General features: G+C 42.6%; 1 protein-coding gene across 3 annotated transcripts in view; it reads right to left on the bottom strand.

The window, feature by feature from the left end:
- Positions 1–24,125, bottom strand: part of CRIM1 (cysteine rich transmembrane BMP regulator 1) — a 187,965-nt gene extending 163,840 nt beyond the window's left edge. For all 3 annotated transcript variants that reach the window (XM_062629506.1, XM_062629509.1, XM_062629507.1), the window contains exons 1-2: positions 23,461–24,125; positions 9,735–9,908 (exon numbers count right to left, since the gene is read on the bottom strand). In XM_062629506.1, the coding sequence (XP_062485490.1) occupies positions 9,735–9,908; positions 23,461–23,812 (526 nt within the window). In that variant the 5' untranslated portion in view covers positions 23,813–24,125. The remainder of the gene's footprint in view (positions 1–9,734; positions 9,909–23,460) is intronic.
- Between the last annotated feature and the right edge of the window lie 1,828 nt (positions 24,126–25,953).

The raw sequence follows: 25,953 nt of genomic DNA, 5'->3' as shown, positions 1-25,953 counted from the left end.
AGTAACAGGTAAACAGGAACAATAAGCTCAGAACAGAGCTTCCTGCCTAGATCATTAGATCAGGCTGTACTGGCAGTCAGGGCTACAGGACAACCCAAAATGGTTTTGGACACGCACACACTCCCCTCTTAAAAAACGGGAAAAGCAGACACTGGATTAGTTACATAGTATCAGACAGATCTAATGCTACTGAAGCAATGTGCACCCATAATCTGGAGAAGCAACCTTAGTAATGTGAAGTCCCCTTAAAAAAAAAAATTCCACCCAACCCCATAGGAAGATGAGAAGTAGTTAACCACACATACAAAGAGATTTCGACACGATTTTTAATTGTTATAGTAGTAGTGCTCTTTTCCAAAGGTGTTCCTCTATCAGAAAAATAATCACATGAAGTAATAAATAAAAGGGCGGTTTCCTAGAGGTACCTCACGGCTAGACGTGATGAGCTATAGCCTAGGGTAATGTTTGGACTTGATGATCTTAAAGGTCATTTACAACCTTGCCGATTCTACAATTCACTTAACACAGCATGAAACTTTGCCATTTGTAGGAAATAAAATGGTTCCAGACTAAATATTCCATTCCTCAGGTTGTTGGAAGTGGGTAACAGCAATGAGATGAAAGAAGTCGAACAGAAGCAGGTCAAGTCTTCTACTTGAAATGATTCACAATGTACACTAAAACAGACTAACCAATGGAGCAAAGGGTTGTGGGAGGGCAATACACAGCCTCAGCATAGATCTAGGACAGTATCCAATTTAGAACATTATTTTCCTGAGGTTATTACACTGAAGTCTTTGATACACTTCTGCTGAATGTAAAAACAAACTAGAGGCTCTTTCACTCAGTGGTGCACATCAGCACCACTGCTGGCAGCAATGCTGAGCAGAACCTTGCACTGAAGCTGATGGGGACATGAGCTCAGCTAGACCCCAAATGTTTAACCAGCTATTAAAATTCCCCTACATTTACCAGCATAGAAAAACCAACAGCAAAAATGCACATCAAGTCCCATATGAGACAAGTTAATGCACAGAACACTGTTCGGTTGTTTTGGGTTTTTTTTTGTTTTGTTTTTTTTTTGTTTTGTTGGTTTTTTTTTGTTTTTTTTTGGGGGGGGTTAATTACAAGCAACCAACATGTCTGGTCAGCAAATAATTTTGGTTTTCTTATCATACCAGTATCAATTCCATTGCAAACATTAATTATTTTGCTTTCTTACAGAACAAAATTTTTATATCTATACTATAGATATATTGATCTATACCATAGGGACATCTATACTATAGACAGGGACATCTACTACTGTATTAATTAGCAAGTGCTTTTGTATAGAGGGAGGAAGTGTTTCATCTTTTAATAGTGAACACAGCTAAAGAACAGTCTCACACACATTTTTGGAATGTTTAAGTTGGACTGGGTTAGTGTCTCATGCATCTTGAAAAGGGTACTGTTGTTACAGCTATATGAATATTCTTGCTCTACTTAAAAGCTTATTAAGCATCATATCTGCAGCCTTTCCCAAAGTATAACCAAAGGAAGTTTTCCAGAAACACTGTTCTTTCTCCTTTCCCCTTCCAACTTCCATCCTCTGCACGGGATAACCCAACCAAACCAGTTTCTCTGAAACCTAACTGGTTCACAGGATCTTGCATCAACTGTAATCTACATCCATTCATCTTCAAGATGAAGATTTTGCTGGTAATGCTTCATTCTAGTCCATAGAAAAGTTAGTCTAATGCTGTGGAAGCTGTGTGGTGTTTGTTCTATTTAGAAAACAGCAACAACATTTTACAAAATAATTCAAGGCCTAAATTTGGAGACAAACAGATAAAATAATTTGTCACCATGCTATATAACTATTCGTAAGTACAAAATGTTGGTATAATATTCTTTTTTACAAGAGACAACTGTTAAGTTACTGAAGAGGATAAAAAAAAATGACAGCTTTATTTTTCAATGAATTGTTCCTCATTATTTAGAGACAAAGCCATTCTATTAAAATCATCATATTGACCAATATGTCACTGGTACCACTATCACTGGATACATTCATCCAACATTAGTTATCTCTGTCAGCATCAATGCTACATATACCCAAACAAGACTTGCCCTGTCAAAACAAGACCTGTGACCCAGCACACAAGTGCCAGAGGAATATAGCTTCCTGCTGGCATGCAACATTAGCCTAATATTTACACACCATTCAATTCGAGATCTTTGCTCAAGTCTCTTCTGTCACGTGCAGATAACTTTTGATCCTTTACATCAATGCTGCATCGAGCGGTGTTCTCCTCAAAGTCACCTGCTCCATTTTCTCTCCCCAGCTTCAACAGAATTTAAGGTCAAGCATTCATTAAACCCTGTAACTTGCCACTGCAGTTAAAGTGGACGTATTTCAGCACAGCCTACTTGCCAACAGGGAAGAGAGTATTTGGAAGGCACTGAACTTCCCCAAAAGCAAGATCTTATCAGCTGTAAGAGGTCTTGTTTCTTTGCCTTCTCTTACAGAGGCTCCAGGTACAACAAGTAACCTTGTATTCAGTTTCAGAAGAATGCAGGTGAGCATTTGAAACAGAAAAACACAAGAATGCTCCTTTGTCTCTAGGAACAACCACATTTTGACCATCCACATCTGATGGCTAGCTCTGTAGGAAGCATTTGTTACACAGTCCTACCCCAAGGCCTACAGTTAAGATTGCACTTATGTCCACGACAAACTCTGAAACAGCAAGTTTGGAGGAAACTGAAGTGTCACAAATTGAAAATCCAGTACCCTCTTCGTAAACTTAACATACCCAAGAGATCTGGATGCAGACGGAAAGTCAAGGGTGGCGTCTGCACAGCAGCTCACATGAGCAAGTGCAGCACAGAAACACAATAAGCTCAGTTACACCACAGTAAAAACATCACACATTAGCATAAAATGGCAAGGAAAAAAAAAAAAAGTGTGAAGTTACAATCCTAAGTGATTTCTGTGATGCTAACACTTCAAGGTTGGGGGTTTTTAGCCAGCTGCTCCATTTGGGGTTCTTGGTTCAATCTTCCCACCTAACAGTTTCTGCAATGCTGTTTTCCCTCATTAATACAAATACAGCATTATTCAGCATCTAATTAAGCCTAAAATTAGGTATGCAGCCACATCAATACAGAAATATGAAAGTCATATGTTATTCAATATGTTCCTGAAACTCCTGCAAAATTCTTACCTTTAGATAGAAATTTCATGGCACACATGCTCTTTGTACAAGAGCTCATCTTAAAAACAGAAAATGCTAAGAGAGCCAATACATTAGAAAAAGATAGAGTGCTGTTCCCTGATCAGAGAAGTACTGAGGAGCTAGAGTCAAAAAAGTGACAAGTCTTGCAAATTTAACACCTCTCTTATGCTGTGAAGGCAAATGCACTGCCAGATGTGCCACTGTCACAAAACCCTCTCTCATCAACTAACAAGCAAGTTCTTCAATTTTGGTTTTTTTAAGATTTCTTTGTAGATTCCAGTTTACAACAGTATTCCTGATCTGTAGTATTTCCACATCAAGTATTTTCTCCTCCTGTATCTATGCCTTCAGAAACAAAGCCAGAAAGCTATACTGCTATTTTCCTATGTTTCATGCGAAATTCTGCCTTCAAATGTATTTACTTGGCTCTCATAAGCATGTTCAAGAGTAAAACCTGGACCTCTGCCACAACCGCATTCCTTATTGCGAATACATGCCAACCTTCAAACTTCAGTTATTTGAGCAAAAACATACGTTAATTGTTATGCGAGAGGAGTGGAAAGTATATCAGATTAAGCACATTTGAAAGTTTAACAAAATCAGACTTCACCACCAAACAAGCATTCAGAATAAAATTACTTTCTCATATTTGTTATTCCAGGACTGGTCTAACAGGTATTGCAACATTTGCCAGCATAAAGTTATTCAGTTACATGTAAAAAATAATGGAATGCAAGGAGTATGCTGCAATAAGCTAGCTTAATAGATGCCAGCAACCTAAGAGGCCTTTTCCTTTCACCTATGAAGGACAGCTGTGAACAGCTTGGAAAGGCACAAGCCAGGTAATTAAGAAGCAACTCTTAAAATAAGTTTCGATAACTCCATATCAGCAGCAGGGTTTACATGCAGACAGAATGGTGAAGGGTGTCTACCTACAGCAGTAATTGTATCTTTCACAAAAAAAAGGTAAAAATTTTTATTCTTTACTTTTATTCTTCACATATGTTCTGTATAAAGACTAGGCTTAACTTTGACATGGAACATGCTTATGCTCTTGGTAGAGTATGAACAAATTAAAGTCAATTAGTATCTCCTCTTAGACCTCAAGTGTACATTGAGAGAATTTGAGAGAGAAAACCACCACCTTTGCTACGACAGCTGGCATTTATGCTTCTCTGTAGTACTCAAGAACACCTTTGTATGCCACACCAGTACCTCATATTACCAAAACACACACTGCTGCCAAATTAAAGCAGCAAGCTAGTAGAAGCATGCATTCTTTCAAAGAATCTGCAGACTGAAGTTCTTAGCAAATCCGGTTGAAGAGATCCCAACCTGGAGTACAGCCCACCTAGTGAAAGACTGGATGCCTCTGACAGGCACCCTTCCCCTCGCTTCCCAGAGGGAAGAGGAGATGGCTGTTCCAGCAGGGAATATGAAGGAGCAAGTCACCATTTCAAAGACCTACAGCTACCTCTGAAGGAGTAAAGCGGCAAGGCACACACTGTGATCCCATGGGCAGCTCACAAGAGCACAGATCCTGACCTGCTCTGGTATAGGAGGAGGAGCAGGCTCAAAAACATCCTTGGCTTCCTGTTCTTTAAAGCTCTGCTGGGCTACCTGAACTGCTGCCAGAGTCCAGCATAAATGAAGAGAAAGAAGATCCCAGAACCAGAACACAGCCTTTGAAACTCTTGAGGCTGGGTCACTTCAGATACTGACTTCCTAGTGACTAACACATGCTAGGCAAGATTGAGATAACTAGACTTGCACTACATAATAAATTTTCAACACTACCACCTATCAACGCCCTAATAATGTATCTTGATGAAAAAATTACTTCTTTTGCTTCCCTCACCCCAGTCCTCAGTGTCTCACAAAGTCTGACAAAATGTCCGTATTGTCTGTAGCTAATTCTTGACTGCAAGAATGCATGGATGCAGCATATTAGACTTTGCCCGTTGCTGTGGCTCAGCAGACAGATGGCACCTCCTCACTTTTCACCCTCTAGCCATATTTTCCACAGTCCACTCCAGCAGTTCAAGTTCAACCAAGCTGTCATCATTAGCAGTCTCCTGAATAGAAACAAACTTTCCAAGCTCAAGAACACAGGATTTCCTGAACCATAACAGAGCAGGCACTCATCAAGACAATAACCAAAAGCATTTTAAACAACAGAACACCAACACAGTAATCTTATTATTTAGGTATGAAATAGCTTTTCCAGACACTTACTTTATACCCCTAAATGTGTGCATTTCCTCATAGCAGAATGGTTCTGTGACCTCTGTTAAAGCCTTCTATATGAAGGCTGAGTGATGGTCCATGTAGAGAAGCGGGTACTTTAAGCCTGGTAGCAAGGCTCAGAGACCTCCAAGGCATAAGCATGCTTTATATATGATATTCTTTTCAAGTAAGAAGTCTTTCAGCATTTGCAGTATGCCTACACAAAGATTAGTTAGAAGTTAGCTACCAAGTTCTATGATAAAAATCAATCCTTTAAATGTACCCAATCCTCCAGTTTCCAGGAAAAACAAGGGGAACGAAGTGGCAACAACTGCCTTCACTACCTATATTACTGAGGTCCCATGTTAGCCTCTCAGTACTTTCTCTCAAATAGACAACAGCATCCCTACAGAAGTTAAATATATTTAAGAGAGATTAAACCAACTACCCTCATTAGAGGCTTCCACAGCTCAGGGCAGAATAAGACTTTGAGACACAAAATAAAGAACATGGCTTTTTGGGCCCTGTTAATGATATCTAAGCAACATGACAGTAAGAGTCCGTGCAGCCTGATTTGGGGAAGGAAGGACAGAAAGTGGTCCTATTTGCCTCATAATGGCTTATTTAAGCCAACTGGGGTGCAAACAGGATGAGACAGGTAGGCAAAAAAAGTAAGAAAAGGAGGCAGGGAAAGGTAAATGAGGGGCCCAGCCAGGCAGGCAGACACAAGCCAACAGGGATAGAAAGATCCTATATAAAGCTAACAAGAAAAAACTTTGGGTTAGCCGAGAAAGCAAGCCAGAACTGACATCAAGCCCAAGCTGTGTGTGGTCTTCACCTCTGAAAAGCTTAAGATTAGACTTTTTTTTAATCTAAAATTAGATTAAAAAAGGAAGATGACTGGAGAGGCACCTAAAAGGGATGGTGTGAGCAACAAAATATACGAGAAACTGAAGTACATGCAAAAGCCCCTACCCCTTCTCACACACATGGTCCTATCTGGAAATGGGACTTCAGGTGTTTGGCTCATGCTTGTTATTTCCCAAGTCACGACTATGAATGGACTCCATACCTGCAGGCAAAGGTAGCTTTCAGTGAGCTATGCAGGTTGGTACAGCTGGCATTAGAACTAGTGACTCCTGTGCACAGGTCTGCGCGCACCAGGGATAGTAAGTGCAGCCTAACTGCCCACTTCCTCCTTCTTTCAAGGAAATGGCAAAAAAGACAGACCCAAACTCAAAACAAAAAGAAACAAAACAATAAAAGCAAGTGACATAACTCATTTTAATCAAAACAAGCAAACCACACTGATCCAGCATCACTGGCATTTATAACAGCCTTGCCTGAACTGCTCAGGAAACAAAGACAGGTCCTCAGTTAAATGGATTTATACAGCCCAAAATAACTTGACATAGCTATGCAGCTTTAATGAAATGCATAAGCCAGAATTTCCATTAAAGATGCCATTAAATAATATTTTTCTAGGTTCCAATTTAGCAAATATTCTGTAAAGTTATAAATCTATTTCAGCTGTGGTTTATAAACTGCACTACAAAAAAAAATTCATAGGACCTTCCTGATTACCTCCATAATTAGAAGGAAAGCTACCTTGCCCATTCAGCTGGATGGGATTAAGCATCCTCCCTTTCCTCAGTTGTGTTACAGAAGTTCACCTTATAACAAATACACTATAAAACATTTTCAATTGCCTAATAAGTATCCTCAAAGTATGAGCCACATGGAAACAGCTGTTTAGATGGCACTTAAATTCTTAAAGTTTTATTCAGAAACTCCAATTATGGTGTATCCATCATTCAGGTGCTCATTTATATCTTTATGGGTTTTTTTAATCACATTGTGTATTTAATTATCCACATCAAGTGTGGTGTGGAGAGACAACTTGGATTGTCCTCTCTTGATCCCATTTCCCATGGCAGCACATTCTTGAAAGAATATTTCAAGACTTAGATTTTCAAGTCTTCCTGCTATTATCTTTAACAGACAAGCCAAAAGAGCAAAGCACACATCAGTACTTAGGATTTTTAGGAAAATCTTAAATATATTTAACATATCTTACACGACACTAAAGTTTAAGACTTAGCTGGCTTTAAAGAAACAAAGGTTTTTCTATTCTAATGTGCTCAAAAAGCCCTCTGGTTTGCATACCCCTTAAGCTGTGTTTCACACAGACTTCTCGAATTCAACTTCTAGACTATAAACTTCGAAAGCCTGAAATACCCAACAGTAAATACTGGCTCAGACACACCAAAGTGGCTATCCCATTCAATCTAAGAGACTTGGCTTGCTTACCAAAAAGGGACATGGTAAGCACAAGGGGAAAAAAGTTACTCTTCTTTTCCATTAGGTACAGGATGAAGCATTAATTTGGGTTTAATTATGAAAACAAGAAGTAATGCATTTAAAGAAACAACCTCCATAAACATTCAGCATTCAATTCCCAATCCTAATTACAAAAAGAGAGAGAATAAGCTTTACAGTGCAAAACACAGTAGGGAAATTTGACTGACTACAGTTGTCAAATGCAGATAAATCAAAGTTATGCTATGACTTCTGCGTTCTATTAGGAAGTGCAGATGAATTTAACTTCAAACATTCCTCAGTGGTAGGGTTTGACAGTCTGAGGATGCAAATGCAAAGTCACATTCTTATGAGTAAAAGCTGGATTGTTCTAACTGCCATATTCCTGGTATTTAAGGGTATTGTTGTTGCGTCATCACTACCCTTTCTATCTGTAAAGGATTAAAAATCAACAGGTTCTCAACTCTTCTACTGGTGCCCTGAGACTTTCAAAGAACACCCTTCCCCACTGCCCTCTCATTCCCCTCTGAAAGACAACTGAGCTGCCCCGGTCATACCAGAGAGTTATTCCCACCTCGTGGCTAAGATTAAAATGCTATTCTTCTTTAAATGGGAATTTATCCGAAACACAAGGTTGCTGAAGGCAAGCTACTCAAAGAATCAACCTGCTTTGGCTATGCCATTCTGCACACTAACTCCATTTCTTCCAAGTTTGCAAAAAAAGGCATCCCACAACAGAATTACTTAGCAAGTTTAACACTATGAATTGTCATGCCAAGAGAGCCCTGCTGAACTACTACAGACTTAATCACACATTCTCAAGTAAAAAAAAAGAAGCAGTGAGTAAGGTTACTTAAGAACTCCTGCGTGCTACTGCCCACTACACAGCAACAAACAAGAGACTAAAGGTTGTGCCTTTCCTCTTCCTAGAACTAAAAAACCATGAAATCCCCACACAAAGCACTTGCACGCCTTTAGAGATCAACATTATAGCTGACAGTAATAACCTACATTCTCGCAAGATCTCGTTTAAAGTTCACAGCTCAAAAACAACTTTCTTATCACAAAGGAAATACAATAAATGACATCAAATCACACAACTCAAAGACAGTAACTTTAAACACAGTTAGTATACCTTTACTTTTACAATGACTTTAAACATTGGTTTAAAGTAGGCCAATCAATCAGGTTCACACTATTAATCAATTTTTTAATGTTCCTGGACATGTTGGAAAACAAACAGTAATTATGACATCATAGCAAGGGACCAAGATCAAGCATTTGACAGCTGTTCAAAACGATACTAGAAATACACCATGGGAGTTTAATTCCAACTGGATGTATTTGAGCTAACTTATTTCCAGTTCTGCCATAAGTAACAACGACAAAAAAATTACCCTACAACATAAAAAAAAACGTGAAAAGCCCAAAGAAACCATTATGTATGTGTGCAGAAGCATAAACATACATGGCCTAATGCAACTCTAACCAAAGGAACACAGAAATTGAAAAATATGAGCATTAAAACAATGCTACATTACATAAACTGAAACAGCAATTCATGCATTTATGCAAGATAGAAGTATAATCAACAACTACTCCTTTTTCATGCCTTTGCTATTGAAATCCACTGTATTCACTCATGGTTTAGTCACATCAATACATCTAAAGAGTTTTCCACACTGCTTTACAGCTAAAGATATGCAAAGGCAGCATGAACTAAACAGAACAGTTTAAGTCTTAAAACCTGTAAACATCATAACACACAAATCACGAAGTATTAGTTTCTTCCATTCTTAAACCATCATATTTGGAAGACTAAGCTTACTGAAGTCCTCTTCTGAAAAGTACAAGACCACAGGTATCTGAAACTACTCAAGTCATCCTAAAACATATTAAACTAGACCCTAGCTTTTAACCAAATGCACAGAAAAATCACTAACTGAATTACTGAAGACAAGTGCTTACCTTCAATCCTTTTCAAAGCAGACAGGCAAGTATCCCGGCTTGGAAATTCAAATGGATTGTTACAGGTCCGAATGGTAGCACATTCGCATTTCCCATTGATTATGTTACAACCTGTTATAAGGTTTTCATTGCACGGTTCAAATCCAAGCAGCTGATCATCATCCCAGTTTTCATCTAAAATAAACAAACAAACTCTCTCACTATTGGATTTTGGCTGCAGTACATAAAGTCAGCTCCTCTGGAGTTGGGTGTGATTTACTTCATGTTCAACATAGTGCTAAATAGAAGATAACAGATTAAAAAAAAATAAATAATAATGGATTAATCCAAACTGTGGGATTTGCCAAATACCATGTTTTGCAGCTGTTCTACTGCCCATTTTGCTATAGCTACTGGCATTGTTTGCTTCCATCTGTATGAAAAGCTATGATGTCTCAGGGAAATGCATAGCTATAGTACAAATGAGCACTATTCTAACCAAAATAACTTTTGCAGATACTTGAAGCTATATTTATCATGGAAGTGAGAATTTTGAACAGAATCTGCAGCTGTTATAAAAGTCAAAATTGAATCAGGAAGAGCATTCATAAACCTAATTAAAAAAAATACATCACATAGAACTTGCTTCATAGGGATAGCTTTTTATTACAAAAAATACTGCCAGATGCCAGGCCTCCAGTTCTGCAATATGACCCAAAGTGAGTTTTCCAGCACTCCTGGATTACTATCCAACTCTAGGAAAACTGCTCAAGCACACCAAGCTCCTTGATGTCAAGGGGCAGGGGGATAACCAGGCTGGAACAAGTCTCTGCTCAAATAATTCTGCTTTTCCTTAATCAGTCCCATCAAATGTATGTTAACTGATATACAACTGCACATGTTCCTTTCAGAAGGAGGCTACATGCAAAAAGGTGTCTGTGGGTTTGGTTTTGGGTTTTGTTTGGGTTTTTTTGTTTTGATGTTCCCCCCCCCTCCAGGAAGGAACAAATCCAGTCAATCCAGAACTCCACCAAGATCAGCAATCCTACAGGCTTCCTCAGGTCAAATCACATACAGCAACATCCCACCAATGCAGAAGTTTAAGCAAGATACATGCTTTTTATGCAAGACTGAAGAAGATAAACTAGGCACAAGATATTCTTCGCTACAGAGCGCCAGATAATTTTCTAACCTTGTCTACCTACCAAAACAAATACTACAAAATAGTCTCAAAGAGCATCCACTAACTTCTAGCAATGACAAATAGCCTATTTTTGATCTTTACATCCTTTTACCCCAGAGCGGCTTTCACAGAGTACTTTCTAGTAGTTCACACCAACAAGCAAGTTTCCAATATAGATCCTGCCTATGAAGGATGTGTTTTTTGGTGGTTGTTTGGGTTATCAGAAGCTGTTTTCCATATGGAAGACCACAGCCAAATACAAGCTGTTTGTCATTCAGTAGTCTGACACTCAATAGGAGTCTGAAAACTGATAGTAAATAACAGTATACCCACACACACCGAGGTTCATTCACATGTAAGTACACTCAGCTCACAGAAACATGCAGAACACCTGCTACCCTCCAGTTTTTCCTGTTTTGGGGAAAAACAACCAACACCTGGAAAGAACTGGTTACCAGTTAAGTACAGTACATAATGTACAGAAAGCGTCACAGGAGATTCTCACAGATATGCTTCTCCCTGTATAACCAACTGCTTGCTTTCTATTGTAAGTAAGCAAAGTACCCTGCTGACAAAGAAAACAGAATAAACAACCAAGTCAGTTTTAGACATGAAAAAGGGAACCTCTTCTACTCCATAAAAATAGCAAAGGAAGAGCAGTCATTAACCCGAGGAAGTAATTTCTCTTTTTTTCTTTTTTTTTCTGTTAAACTATCATCCCATAGAGCAACTGTATCAATAAAAGTCACAGGAAGTGAAGAAGTTCCTGAAGAGAAACTATTAAAATTCCTTTCAAGAGAAGATGCCGTTTCAGTAATGTTTGGGATGCTTTCATCATGAGGAGGCCATGCATGCAGAGGGAGGAAAAAAAATAAAAAATCATGAGAATTCAGAGAACAATAATACATCCTGTTTTTGAGAAGCCGGAATACAGCCTGGACAATTTGTATTTTACAAATCACAGCAGTAATCCACGTAATGACAAGAACAAAAGAGGCTACAGCTACGCTCCAAGACTTGGTGTTTCAAATTCTGTAACTGCAGGGACCACAGCTTCACCCAGACTAGTCTTAAGAAAACAGTTTGAATTGTTCCTTGTTAGACACTCAGCCTCTTCTCCCCTACCACTGTGTGCCAGCCAGGAGCTTCGCTGACCCCAGTGGCTGCAAGGTCCCCTTGCCCTGGCTCCCTGGAGCTGCTCTACCCACCAGCCTCTCAAGACCAGCATGCTGCAGGCTGTTGGGCCACACAGACAGCAACGACAGCGCACTTACACTCCAAGACACCAGTTCAGTGTATTTGTGTGGTTTTGCCCTGCAGTATTCCAGCACCACATCTTTTAAAGGCTGACAGATAGGAGCAGGAACCTTGCTACACAAAAGCTGCTCACCTCACATAAGGTGGGACACACATCGCATGGAAAGCAGCGCCACCTCTTACTCACAGCAGGATGCATCAATGCAGATGAACCACGCACTTTGGCAGTACCACAGTATTATCTGATTTCCAGGACAGATGAGTGTTTGATATCTTATCAGTCACCTCATGACTTCTCAGAATGGAACAAGGGAAAGGAGGTACACTGAAAGTGCATGGCGCAACACTGAGTTGACTAAAGTCTAAGAAGACTAAAGTCTTCAGTGCTGCATGCTTTGAAAGTTATTAGCTCAGTAGCCATTAAGAGGATGGAAGAGAAGATAAATCCCTCAGTAATACTTGCAAACTACAGATCTAACATGATGAATCTTGAAACAAGGCATTTTTCATTACTCTGAATACAAAAAAGTCACATCCAGTCAGGAAGAATGCAAATCCAGTTCTAGCCTAGACATCTTCTACCAGACTCCTTTTCACAGAATTTCATTTAGAAACAAGACTTCCATCAGTGAAGGAGGAAATGTGTTAACAAGAGCTTACTTCTGTTTAGTTAATCAATGCAAAGTCTGGCATGATCTTTCATGCACACTTAAGGCTCCCTTACCTACTTGATTTTGTCCTTTCATGAGCAGAAGCTGAAGGTCCTGTTAAACGAATACTTGTTTACCACTTAGAGTAAACCATCAGAAGTCATATCAGTATAGGCAGACCAAAATCACCTGGAATGAAAGGTACAATCACATCAAAGCACTTGTATGAGCTAAAGGGATTAATCCAGTGTCTCACTTTGATTCAAAGCTTAAGTTACTTTATGCAAAGCCATCTAATGCTTCACTTGAATGCGGATAAAAGGTGGTCGAGTACAGCATACCTGCTCCTTTAGGGAACAGCAATAATTCAGCTGCTAACAGAAACAAGTCTTGAACAAAGTCTAGGCTCTGTGAAGAATATAACCTAGCCTCTATCATTCCCCAAATCATTATGTCTTGTGGACTATTCTAAAAACCAAACTTTTACACACCAGTGATTTGGAGACCTGGGACAGTTCACGAACAATTCCAGGCTGCAGCACATTTTCCTGCATGCTGTGTTTGACTTCTTTTATGGCTTCCTTTTCAGGAGAGGGCTCTTTCATGCATATCTCTCAGATCTAGGTGATTGGAAGGAAGAAATTGAGATATAACAGTTTGTGAATGCTTTTCTTCTCTGCAAGCAGGGTTGAAAAAACCCAAATTCAAGAATCTAAGAGCCTCTCAAACTTCGGTATGAGCATCCTCTCCACTAGCTGACTTCTAGGACACTTAAAAATACAAAGATCAAGCAGCTGTTTAACAATCTTAGGTTTCTAAAAGTAATCCATCTGAAGAGCACCCGAAGTAAACTGCTAATTTTTATCCGAACTGTTAAGCTGCAATTTCCACCATCTCATTGTGCTGGCATGATTGGGTATGGACAAAGAAGGGGGGAAGGACTGCTCTTCTTAGCAGTCATGCATTGATATTAAACTGTTGTTAGATAGCCACTCAACTACTTTTTGAACACACATCCCTAGAATTGGTTCAAACTCTCCAAGCAGGCTGATAACTGTAGCTCAAAAGTCACTCTTTCATTTCTATCTACATGCAGTTCCCTACTCTTTCCAACTCATTCAGGCAAGGTCCTTTTTCTGACAATATCGTTCTGCACTTACTCAGGCTGGAGTTAAGTCTTGGACACAATACTTTAATTCTTCCAGGTGTGCTTTTATAACATAAAGAAGCCATGGGAGGAGAGACATCGCATTAATTCCCAACTTTTTTCATTTTCTGCCATCACTCATATAATCACTTGCTTTCTGCAAAACAAATGCTTCAGCTTGGTAATGATTCAAGTGCTGCTCTGGGTTGCTGAACTCTCAAGACCTGTCATAGCATGCATCTTAACTGGGGAAGAGGATTAAGGCATTAACAAGTTGAACAAGAGGTCCTTAAACAACAGGTCCAGTCTGGGAAACAGCCCGAGAAATGTCTCTGGTAAGCAGCATTCCATCACTACTTCTGTGCTAAATCCTACATACCAGCACCCCCAATACAGCACCACAGCAGCATGAGAGGCACAATGCTCATCACTGAAGCATTTACATCTTCTTCATCTGAAGAGCTGCTTGTGTTCCAGAAAAGCATGCAACTGTGAGACACTAACTCAAAGCCTTGTATTTGAAGTATGTAGTAGCTGCATTTATTGTTCCTATTTGCAAAGGATCACCTCAAAACAGGTGCAAGTTAAAAGTACAAGGACAGTCCTCTTTTGAGACTCCTCTTCCATTAATTATATTTTTTGCTTTCCCTTCCTTCAAGTTCTCAATTCCTTCTGCCTGCCGCAGTATCTCCTCTTTTGTGCCTCCTCTTTTCTGGACATTCAATGAATATATCAGCTATTGTTTGGAAAATCATATACATTTCTCCTTCATTGTTTATAAAGGTAATGCATCACCTCAAACCAACAAGCGACACATTGGAATGGTCTCTACTGTTGAAAACTAATATACAAGCATTACATCCACACTGATCTTACATTACAGTTTGGGAGGGTAGTAAAACATAACTGAAATGAATTAAGTGAACTTCCATAATTTAACTGCAGCGTGTTACTCAGCTGTTTCAGCCTGTTCAAAGCATGACGGCAGATTCTCAGGATGCTGAAGAGAAAAGAGACCATCAAATGCATTGCTAACCTGGGACAGTCAGTCACATCTTACACTCTTGCATCCTTTTAAATCCTGCATTTGAAGGAGGAGGAAGAATGGATTTCATGGTGACACAGAAGTGATCCTTACTGAGACTGGTACTACACTCTGGGAATGGGGCAACCTTTTAGAAGCTTCTCCATTAAGCCAGACCCAGATCTTAGCCCCACCGCTCCTGCACAATGGTATACACAACAGCATTTTCAAATCAGTGCTATTCATTAAGATGGTATGAGACCGAGAGGATTCTACAGACTTTCTAAAATTAAAAAAGGAAATACTTCTTGGCAGTAGGCTTTGGCTTCTCTTTGAACAGGAAAAAAGAACGATGGAAAGGAAATGCATGTTTTGGAGAAGCTGAACAATAGAAATGAGTAATCACCACTAAAGAATGCTTGAAACCCAGCCCCAGACCTTGAAAAGCAGCAGAAGGGAAGGCTAGCCTTGAAGCTAGTTTGAGCTCATGTACTGGCTGCAATCCTCTCCCCTCTCGCAACTTACTCCTTTAGTGAAGTCATGAGTCGGGGACCAGAGCTGGCAGAAGCTTTTATGGTAAGACACACAGCTGAGAGTTTTACAGTAAGGTGGCTTTACTACCTTTTGGAAGGGTCTGCTTTTCAAGACTGAACCTTCACATGGAATGCATGTCAGTACAAAAGGGCTCTGCAGTCTCCTGATAGAGTTTCTAGTCAAAGCTCGAAAGCAAAACCATACCACAACATTTAGATACCTGAGGAGCACCACACATGGTAAGGCTCATCTCAAATCTGACTGCCTGCTTTGCCTTATTCAAGCTAGAGCTTGAATCTCAGGTGATCAAATCCCTAATACAGCAAGAAAAAATTTCACTGCAGCAGCTCTGCGTGTGTCTTCAGGCAGTTATTTCACATTAAGGAATGCAGAAAGCATTTAAACAAACCAGCTTTCTCCTCAATTATCAGAAACTCCAAGGAAGCAAGGAGATAAATGGAAGTGTTAAGTGAAGCATGTGACTTGAACAACTATTAAAGTTTTAAAGTTTTCCCTTGTTCCTGCTCTCTGCAGTATTTCAGTTCTCCAGGCAACGTGCCCGCCCCCCCCCCCCTTTTAATTTAATTGTTTTGGTTGTTTGGTTTGGGGTTTATTATTTATTGCTTTGGGATTGGGGTTTTTTTTTTGGGGGGGGGGGGGGGGGCAGGGAGGGGTTGGTGTGCATTTCATTTGGCTTTTTTTGTTTATGACTTTCACTATTAACAGTTGGACTTGATGATCTCAACAGTCTTTTCCAAGCTACTTAATTCTATGACTTTTGCTACTAGGGGTCCCCCGAACAAGACCAAATAATATTTCCAACAGACTTCTGCCCCAAAGACTGTCTGAAATAATCGGTTAGTTTTGAAGTGTGACTCCTAGACATTTAAGCACCTGAAAAATACTTGCAAGTAAGTTATTTTAATCTTATGACCAGACCTCCATCTTGTTTGTAAATAGTTGACTGAAAATACTAGAGCTTCCTGGGATTTAATTGCTCAGTCAGAGCCTCTGCCAGTACTCCCCTGATTAGAATGAGCATGGACAGCACCATTTCAGCTGTCCTAGCAGATTTTTCCTCTAGCTCCAGAAAACTCCTTAAAATAGTAATTATTAAAGCCTTGGAGAAGAGCAAAACCTTTGTACCCACTTCCCAAAGGGGGCTAAAATGCCACTTTTTGGTTTTTTTCACCAAGTTGCCCTCTGCACACACACTTCACAAGCCTGCACACATAGCAGCACATACCAGACTCACTGCAAAGAAGTAGCTGACCAAGTGTGCAGAAACTGCTCAGCAGAGGCAAAGCTGACAGAAGATGGAAAAATTTTGGCTAAGACAAGTTCTGTAACAGGGCTATGAACAAAGCAACCTATAGCAAGCACAATCCACACTATTAGAAGAAACCCGATATCCTAAACCTTTTGCCACTTTATCCCCTCAGTCATTAAGGCAACATCACTGAGCACCATAATTACAGGATGCTTCAGAGGAATTACACCCAATTTCTTGGTCACAGAGACTACAGGAAAACCTCTACATAACCCAGATTCTCTTTTTCCTTTTCCTTAGACCTAACTTAAAGACAGATGTCAAGTTGACTTTTTCTATTATCAAAGCAGCATATTTTACATTAGCACATGTAATACCATTATCAGTATGGCCTCACCTTTTTATCAAGAGCCCATCAATGAGCAGAAGAAACACCTGACATGCACACATCCAGTCTTCCTGAACACAGAAAATCGGCTGTATCAAAGCATGGGTAAGTCATCCAACAGAATGGGCTCTCTCAGACTGAGAAACATTACACTTGCTAAATTTTTCACTACTTAATAAAAGACCCCAATATCTGAAGCCTATCAGTATCAAGGTGAGTGGCTATTTAAGGCTTAAAATTCTGGAAATGAGTATGAACATGGGAATGGGTGCATGCCTGTGAGCTAGTGCTTTTCCTCTTATCCACAACCCTATATTCTCCTGTTTGCTTTCTTATTGAAAGACCTGCACACTCATGACACAAAAGGTATTAACATCATCAGCAGATTCAGAAGTACCCAGTATACCCAGTGAAAGCTGCCAGGGTCTGAATATTGCCTCTGGTAAAGGTGTGAACTGCTTCCATCCATCTCAATACATTACTAAGGGATTATTTCCCCCAGACATGGCCAAACTAGTCTGTTTAGACTAAAGCTCCCTCAGGGACCATCTTTTAATCCATATGCTTATGTGGAATTTAACCCAGATAACTTTGTATAAGGGAAGATAACTTTGCGTAGAGGCCATCTTCCCATCTTATTTTATACTCATAATTTTCTCCATACACATAAGCTTTGTATGTTAGTATTTGTCATTTTCCAAATTGCATACTTACATACCGAGAGGCAGAGTTAAAACACAGCATGGTCAGACTACGCAACTTGTGTCACCTGAAGTCTTTGTCAAAATCCTGAATTCACTGTGGATTAAATGCATTCTCAAATGAAAGCCGTTTACAAGTCACAAGAGACATTTAATAGGTCACTTCTACAAAGTATTTAATCCATCCAAACAGGGAAAACATTTGGCCCTGTCTGCAAGATGCTGTAAACTTTACTCATTTAGATCAACGATCCTTGGGGAAGAGATGGAAAAGAAAGAGAAAGGCATTTTTGAACCATATCAATGGATTAATTATTGCATAATACACCTGTCAGGCAAATGATATTTTGGTTGACTAAGTACTATGCAAGTATTCTTGAATCAGCTAGAGGGTACTTAAACCAGCAAACATGCCTAGGGGTGAAGAAATTACTGTATGACAAGTTTGAAGGCAGTTATTTTTTTTGCAAGTAGCATGATTTTGGCGAACGTGATGAAATAACTGTTTTCTACAGGGTAAAAAAAAAAAAAATAAAATCACAACTGTGAACAGGTGAGATTAAATGGCTTTAAAAAATAAAAATAAGAATATTCTTCTTAACAGAAATTAAAAGATTTAGTCATTAAGCCTACCCACAGTGAGATTTCTGGTTTTAAACCAACTGTGCTGATCCACAACAGCAAAACCCCTCCAATAGCCCTCCTCTTCTCCACTGGACTTTTCCATTTCATTTTTCTTGAAATATTGGAACCCAGTAATTTCTAAAATTGAAACATGATGCCCAGAAACAGAGAGGAAACCATTTCCAAGTCAAATAAGCACCCGATTCAATTCAAATTCCATGCCACACTCGAAAGCTGCATGTTCTTACTGTTGTGGAGATTTTGGCATTGACACAAGACAGAGTAGAAATAACTTACAGATTATTCAGCCTGTATATAAGAAGTCAGCATGTGCCTAGTAAGCGTTTTCTGGGGGGTAGGGGTAAAGGAACTGTGAAATAAAGGCCATCATATCAAAAGCTGAATATTTGCCAAAGAATTACTTCTCATTCCAGTTTCACAAGTTCAGTAATTTTTGAGACTTTACTTTTTTGACACCATGAATTTTTTCCTTCATCCCCACTTAATATCTGGTGCACCACTTAATACTGATTAAGTCCCCAACTAGACCACCAGTTCTATCTTGATGTTTATGGAGGAAGTTCTCTGTACACATATGGACATCAGGACTATTTGGACATTTTTCCAGACATTCACTATACAATAGATTAAGGAAAAAAAACTAAACAAATCAAAAGTTTATAAATATGGACAACACCATTCTGGTCAAACAGACATAAACCACCAGGTTATTCACATGCAACTTCTCAACTACTTGAACTTCAGTAACTCATATTCAAAGCAAAATGCTACCTAATCTTTAGGGTTCTGGACTGCATCACAGGCAAGAAGCCAAGTATGTTGTACAGAAGTGTGTCTGGACACAAAGCATTAAGTTCTAGGCTTTGAGTTCACTGACCCGTTAGATAGAGAGTACTGGACTTGAGAAGAACTGAAGACAAAGTTCTCCTAAGGGTACTGGCTACAGAAGTCACAAGCAGCAGCACTACTTGTGACAAAAATAGTAGCCAGTCTGTAAGCAAGCTATTCTTCAGAAAACCAAAGGATAACTCCACTAGTATACATGTAAACCAATGCCTGAAGAGACAGACAACAACAAAAAATAGCAAGTTAGCTCCCCTCCTGCAAATGTTTTGGATTTTTGGTTTGGTTTTTTTTTTTTAAAAAGTTAGGTTTTCAATGTTTAATTTCTTCCCACAGCTACAGTTTCACAGTGTTTTGTTTACACAGAGTGCACAGTGCCCTTACATATATCATACTCCATTATATGTTTCTAGGGGAGGAATATTAGTCCAGACTATTTTTAAAGCAGGGAGGAAACAATACCCAAGCTCTCCCATTTGCCCAAGCAAGGAGTGAGACAGTAACGCTCCAAGCTTTCAGAGACCAGGACTAAACCTGTATTAGGGCAAGCTTCTACCATCATCCTAGATGATTAACCTGCACACTTCCTGCTACTTGCCTAAAATCTGCTACAGTATCTTTCTGCTAGTCCCAAGGGAATCCCTGTTCAGAAGCTACACATTCAGCACACAAGCCTCAGGTATTCCAGGTAAGCCTTAAATTACCTACAGTACACAAAAATACTGTATTCTTCCCTCCTGTCCTCCCTGCTGACAAAGAAAAATAAAACAAAACCAACCAACCAAACACACAAAAAACCCTACCAAAACTAAACCAAAGTACTACATGGTAAGCTACTGGAGCAGAAATACCTTCTTTCTATTCTATTCATATAGAAGTGTATTCTAAAAGGAACCCAAGAATACTGTGAGACTAGCAGTTCTGTTAACTATGCATTTCAAATATACTGCAAGCTTACATTCGTTACACAGCTAAAAATAATTTCAGTGTTATTTTATATGCTGCTGTTATGCCTTAGAAGAGTTTAGGAAAGCAATCAAGGCCTCTTCATCTAATAGCACCAGAAATTGGGGAAGTCTTGAAACAGACAAGGGCCACCACAAGAAATGCCTTCAGAGAGCAACTGAACTTCTTTGGCAGAGCTTTTCCAAGGCTTTTGGATCCCCAAGAAAGCAGAAGCCCTGCCCAGCTGGACTGCCGCAAAGAAGCTGAGGCTAAGGTGCTTCTGGAGATCTCCAGTCTAATCAGGGGGTGGCTCTAGGTCTATCTTCAAAGGCGACCAAGGGCAGTTCCTGACTTGAGCTCACAACTTCTCAACACTAGGAGTTTGGAAGGGGCTGTAGGCTCTCAACACCTCATCAAGTCAATCCGGTATCATCCCTGAAAAGCCAAGAGAGGCTGGAGGTGTGCAAAGTTTCTCAAGATTGCCCTTCAGGAAGGGCACCCATGGGTGCCAGGAAAAGCCAACCTCAGAACTGTTCATTACACAAAACAACTAAGTTCAGGAAGGGTATTTACATACTTCAGGATAACAGCACAAATGGAGTCTTAGAATGACAAAGCTGTGAACAGTTAAGGAGGCAATATAAAAAAGGACTTCCTTCAGATTTTAGAAGGATAAAGGAAAGAACAACAGATTTCATTAATAAACACTGATTTAACAAAGACAATTCCTTTTCTAGTTGCAGAGAGAGATGCTACCATCAACAGATGCCACAGAGACTTCTCCATCAGATGTTACAGCACTCACTTAGCCATGTGTTAAACAGTAAAACTAATTTAGCAGACAAGCATTTTTACCTGCTGCAACTCCAGCTCTGAAAGTTTTCTGTAGCTTAGGATGTGTTGATACTCTGAAATAAGACACTGCTGAAGCTTCAATAATTATAAAAATATATGCTTATAACTGTAGCCAGTAGGGGTCATTTCAGTGTAAAAAACTGCAGTGAAAGAAAAGGATAGAGACAGGAAGGCAAGTAAAAACATCATTTTCTGTTCACACAGTGCTGTAAATCACTTCCATTCCCTCCTCCCTGAACTGTGATAGGAAAGGGTTTGTGCTCCCGACAGGGAAAAAAATAAAAATAAGAAGGAGCAGTTATTCCATCAACGGATAAAGGCACAGCTTAGTGCTACTCACACATCAGACATCACGTGCCTGTAAATGGCATAACTGTTTAGGTCACCACAATTAAGAAAAATATAGAGCTAATCAACCTTATTCTAGTGACTGGAGGTAGTACATTAAGCCCTTTTTAACTGCCACCTCCTGCACACAACACACACCATGAACAACACCACATTACTTCTGTTGCTTAGAATGAGGCAGCTTCCTGACAATTCAAGTAACAGGTATTCAAGGACTATTTATTAGGCTGACAGTTCAGCTCAGTTGCTTTTCGCTTACAAGAATTAGAGTTAAATAGATAAGTTATCTCCCTGACTGTTTCTATAGGGACAGCTGGAACTAGTTCCTAAACTACAACGCTAATTGAAATGCAATCTTGCCAACAAATGCTTCATACTATTTTCAACAGTAGATGGGACGTGTTACTAGCTGAACTACAGCAACGTACAGATTGCATCACTTCAAAGGAATGAAATACTCCTAAACTGCCAGAGACATCCGTACTGTGATACAGTAAGGAAGTTGGAATATTAAGGCATTTAATGACTGCACGCTTTTAGTTCCTTTAAGCAAGGGGGAGAATCTAAGCCCACCTTTTACTTGAAAACATGCAAGAAGAGAAACTCACCCAAATCTAGACATGTTTTTGAAGTACCTGTTCCCTTTCTGCTTGTACTTTTCTAGTTAAGAAAACTTTTACAATACATATTCAAAATATTAATAGGAGAGAAAGACTACAGCAATGCACATATTCAGCAACATGGTATCAACCAGGGTCTTCAGAGTAGTTTCAGGTCATTTAAAAAGCTACAGAGCTTTTAAGAGCTTGTCCTACCCAAGCAACAGCAGGGGATGATGGCATTTGTTACGGTACATTTTGTTAGGGGAGACACACTGCCCTGCTCCACCGTGGTTTGCAACTTATTTGTTAGGGAGGCAAATGGAGTTTTAAACTAATAATGAGCGCCGGGACCGAGGTCAAATGCCCACTAAAACCGACCGGTTTTAGCTCTCTCAAAACAGTGCATCATTTCAAATGCAAGTTTTTTCGGACAGATGCTGCCTCATCAGCTCTCTGGACTTTCTACCGCCCTCTACCCGCCGAGACCGGATCGCTTCCCTCTCCCCTTCCAGAACTGTCGAAGCTCCTGCTCCGAGTCTCACATACATTTATACATATCCCAAACCACTGGTTATTTGTAATCTCTTTACAGCGCCATGTTTTCCCTTAACTTGGGGGAAAAGGGAGCTGGAGGTACGAGATAAAAAGAGACTAAAGATTTGCTTCTGGCCTCCCATTAAATTATAATACCTGAAAAATAAGCCTCAGGGACTCTGATACATACAAAATTTGGAGGGGTGGGAGATTAACTCCTCTTGCATTCCATACCAATTCATCACCTCACAAGCGGCCGGCAGGACACAGAAGTGACTCGAGAGTTCTGCCACGGGGATTTCTCCCTTCCCCCTTGATGCTCCAAAAAAGAAAAAAGGCCATCCCTTATCATCCTATACAGAGTAGGACAGGCAAGGGAGACATGAAATGACAGGAACAGGAAGGAAAACTTTGCAACAGATGATCAGCCTTTGTGTTTCCTTACAGAGGAGGCAATCCGGAACAGGCATCATGTGTGTACGACTGACCTCAGCCGATGTACATCTGCCAAACCTTTCCCAAGTCCCTCATCGAGGGATTTTAGGTGGGCAACAGGATAGCTGGTCTAAGCTATTACCTGAGCAGTGGACCGCTATGGAAAAGGCGAAGTGGAAGAGCTTGGAAGTTTAGGCTAAGAAAATTAAGGGTCAAAACTTTTAAACAGGGTTCTTTTTTTAGGCAGGAAGGGTTAAAGACATGCTCATTGATGGGACAGGCGGGCGGTGGGGTGAAAAGGAGCATCCTTCCCACTCCACCGCCCAGCGGATACCCCCTCCCCAAGAGATGGATGGAAAGATGGATGACGTCCCGCCGCCTCTCACCTTCGCAGACCCCAACTTCGTACTCCGTGATGGAATCCCCGTTGAGCGGCGGCCGGATGACACAGCGTAGCCCCCGGTCGCAAGCTCCGTGAAGCCCGTAGACTCCGCCGCAGCTCTCGTTCCGTTGCCGAGCGCACATGAAACAGCAGCCGCAGATCCCCAGCACGATACTACCGGGGCAGCTCTTCGGTTCTTCGCATTTCGATTCGTCGCAGGGCAAGCAGACCAAAGCCCGCGTCCCCGACTCGCCCAGCAACACGGCCAGCAGCACCAGCCACCCTGCCGCCGCCAGGTGCCAGCCGCCGTCTCCGCCCGGGCGTCTCCTCCCCGCCGAGACCGCTGCCAGGTACATCCCGGCCGCCGCAGCCCGGCCTGGGCCGGGGGGAGCCTCTCGGGAGCCCCCTCGCCAGGCGGCGTACCCGACCGTGCCGCGGCTCCTTCCCGCTGCCCCCACCTCCGGCCCCCCGAGGAAAGTTTCCTCTCGCGGCGGCGGGAGCTTCAGCCAAACTTCTCCTCCGGGCGGCGGCAACGGCGGCTCCACCCGCTGCCCCCTTCGGGAAGCGGTGTCCGTCAGTTCCTCCGAGCCTCGCCCGCCAGCTCCCGGCTCCAGGAACGGCAACGAACGATCCCCCCCGCCCCGGCTGAGGCGCCGACAGCGGCAGCTCTACCCCGCGCTCTGCCCGAGTCCCAACTCGCCTCCTGCTTACAACCCGCTCCACTCAGAGTGCACCCTCCGCCCTCCCCTCATTGGGCGGTGATCGCCTTCGCCCCGCCCCGGCTGCCTGCTTGCGCCTCCTCATTGGGTGCCGTTCAAGCTAGCCCCGCCCCCTCCTCCCGCACACATCAACCTAGCCGCAGCCCTGGGTCTGAGAGATGGCGGAGGCGAGGAGCAGCTTGGGCCCCACGGCGGCCGCACCTCCTCTTCTCCGCGTCCCGCCCCCACCCCTGCCCTGTCCTCTTCTCTCCTCCCTTCCCCTCCCCTCCCCTCCCCCTCGGCTGTGAGCGAGGAGCGGAGTGAGACGGCTGCGCCAGAGCTCGGGGATGGCGTGGTGGTGGTGGTGGCGGCGGCAAAGGGAGCACTTTTGCCTGTGGGGGACACCGCAGGCGGGAAGGGACAGGGCCCCGCGAAGGTCGCGGCGATGGCAGGGAAAGTCGCGCAAGGGGCTTCGCGTTCTCGGCCGCGGCGGCGAGAGCTTTCCTCTCTGTCTCCTGCCCCGCGGAGGGACGCGGCGATCCGGGACGGGGAGCTGCTCTCAGCCCCTGCTCCTCGGCGGGAGAGAGGCGCCCGCTCCCCGCCCCGTCCGGTCTTAGCTGCTAGGCCCGGGTCGCGCCCAGGTGCTCCGCGGGTGCGGAGCCGTGGCTAACTCGTTCCGCGGCGGCATGCTGAGGGGTGCTGCCCCGCTCTGCCGGCAGCGGCGGGGGAGCGCTGCCCCGGGCTCCCCCTCCGACGGCTCGTAAACAACCGGAGGTGCCGCGGCTGGCCCGCGGACCTCGGCACTCGAAACCGTCTCCGGGTCGGCCCGCGGTCTTCGCCGCGTACGGGCAGGAGGCGCCCGCTGCTGCCGTCGCTGCGCAGAGCCGGCTGGCGTGCCGCAGGAGGGGAGCGGGACGGGCAGCCGCGGCCTTGCCTGCGCCCGGTGCGCTGGTGCGGCTCGGCCCTGAAAAGGCGACTGCGGACGGAGGTCCGGTGGCGGCGGCGCTGCCTCACTGGGCCGGGTGGCGGGGGCCGGAGACTGGCGCTGTCCGGCGGCGCCCTGTAGGGCCGAGAGGCAGCGGCGCCTCGGACCCTGCGCCTCGGGAGCTGCGTGCCCCGGGCTGAGGCACGGGAGCGATCGAGGGAAAACAGCGGTGTTGCCGAAGGGCAACTGCTGGGTTGTCGGTAACCACAGGCAGCAGCGCCCGGGCGAAGAATCGGCAGGGGAACGGGAGGCCATTGCATTCAGCAGGGCAGCCCCTCTATCAGGATCCGCTGCTCCCGGGTCAGCCCAGCCCGAAACGCCCGGAGCTGTGCGACTGAAAGCGCAAAGCCCTTTACTCGCCCGATGAGATCGTGTCAGCTGCGCGGTGCTGAGCTGGGCAAGGCTTGGGTTGCACACGCTGGCGCCAGCGGTAGGGAAAACTTAATATAGGTTATTGCAGAAAGTGCCAAAGTATTTCTACGGATTCTACTGATTCTCCAGTCCTATACGCTCATCTGGTTCAGCAGAAAGAGCCTGTTCTCGTGTCAAGGGAAGAGGTGCTACGGGAGGGCAAAACCCCACTGGCACAGCAAAGGACAAGCTGCTATCAGGAGAATCCCTTGTGCTCTGTCAGCGGCCGCATACCTTTTTGGCGTGTTTTACAGGCACTGTAATTCACCGTTATTCACTCCAGCCTAAACTTTTGCTGGTAGCAAAGGTTCCCTGTTACTAGAATAGGCGCATTCCTAATGGAAACAGTACAGCCACGTTAACATGATGCTGAAAAACAGCATTTCCATATTTGTCTAAAAGA

The sequence above is a fragment of the Pezoporus occidentalis genome, unplaced genomic scaffold (genome assembly GCF_034315485.1).
Source record: "Pezoporus occidentalis ecotype Australia unplaced genomic scaffold, CSIRO_AGI_Poc_V1 ctg34, whole genome shotgun sequence".
Classification (NCBI taxonomy): domain Eukaryota; kingdom Metazoa; phylum Chordata; class Aves; order Psittaciformes; family Psittacidae; genus Pezoporus; species Pezoporus occidentalis.
The sequence above is the reverse complement of the archived record's forward strand: the minus strand, read 5'-3'. Positions and strand labels throughout refer to the sequence as shown.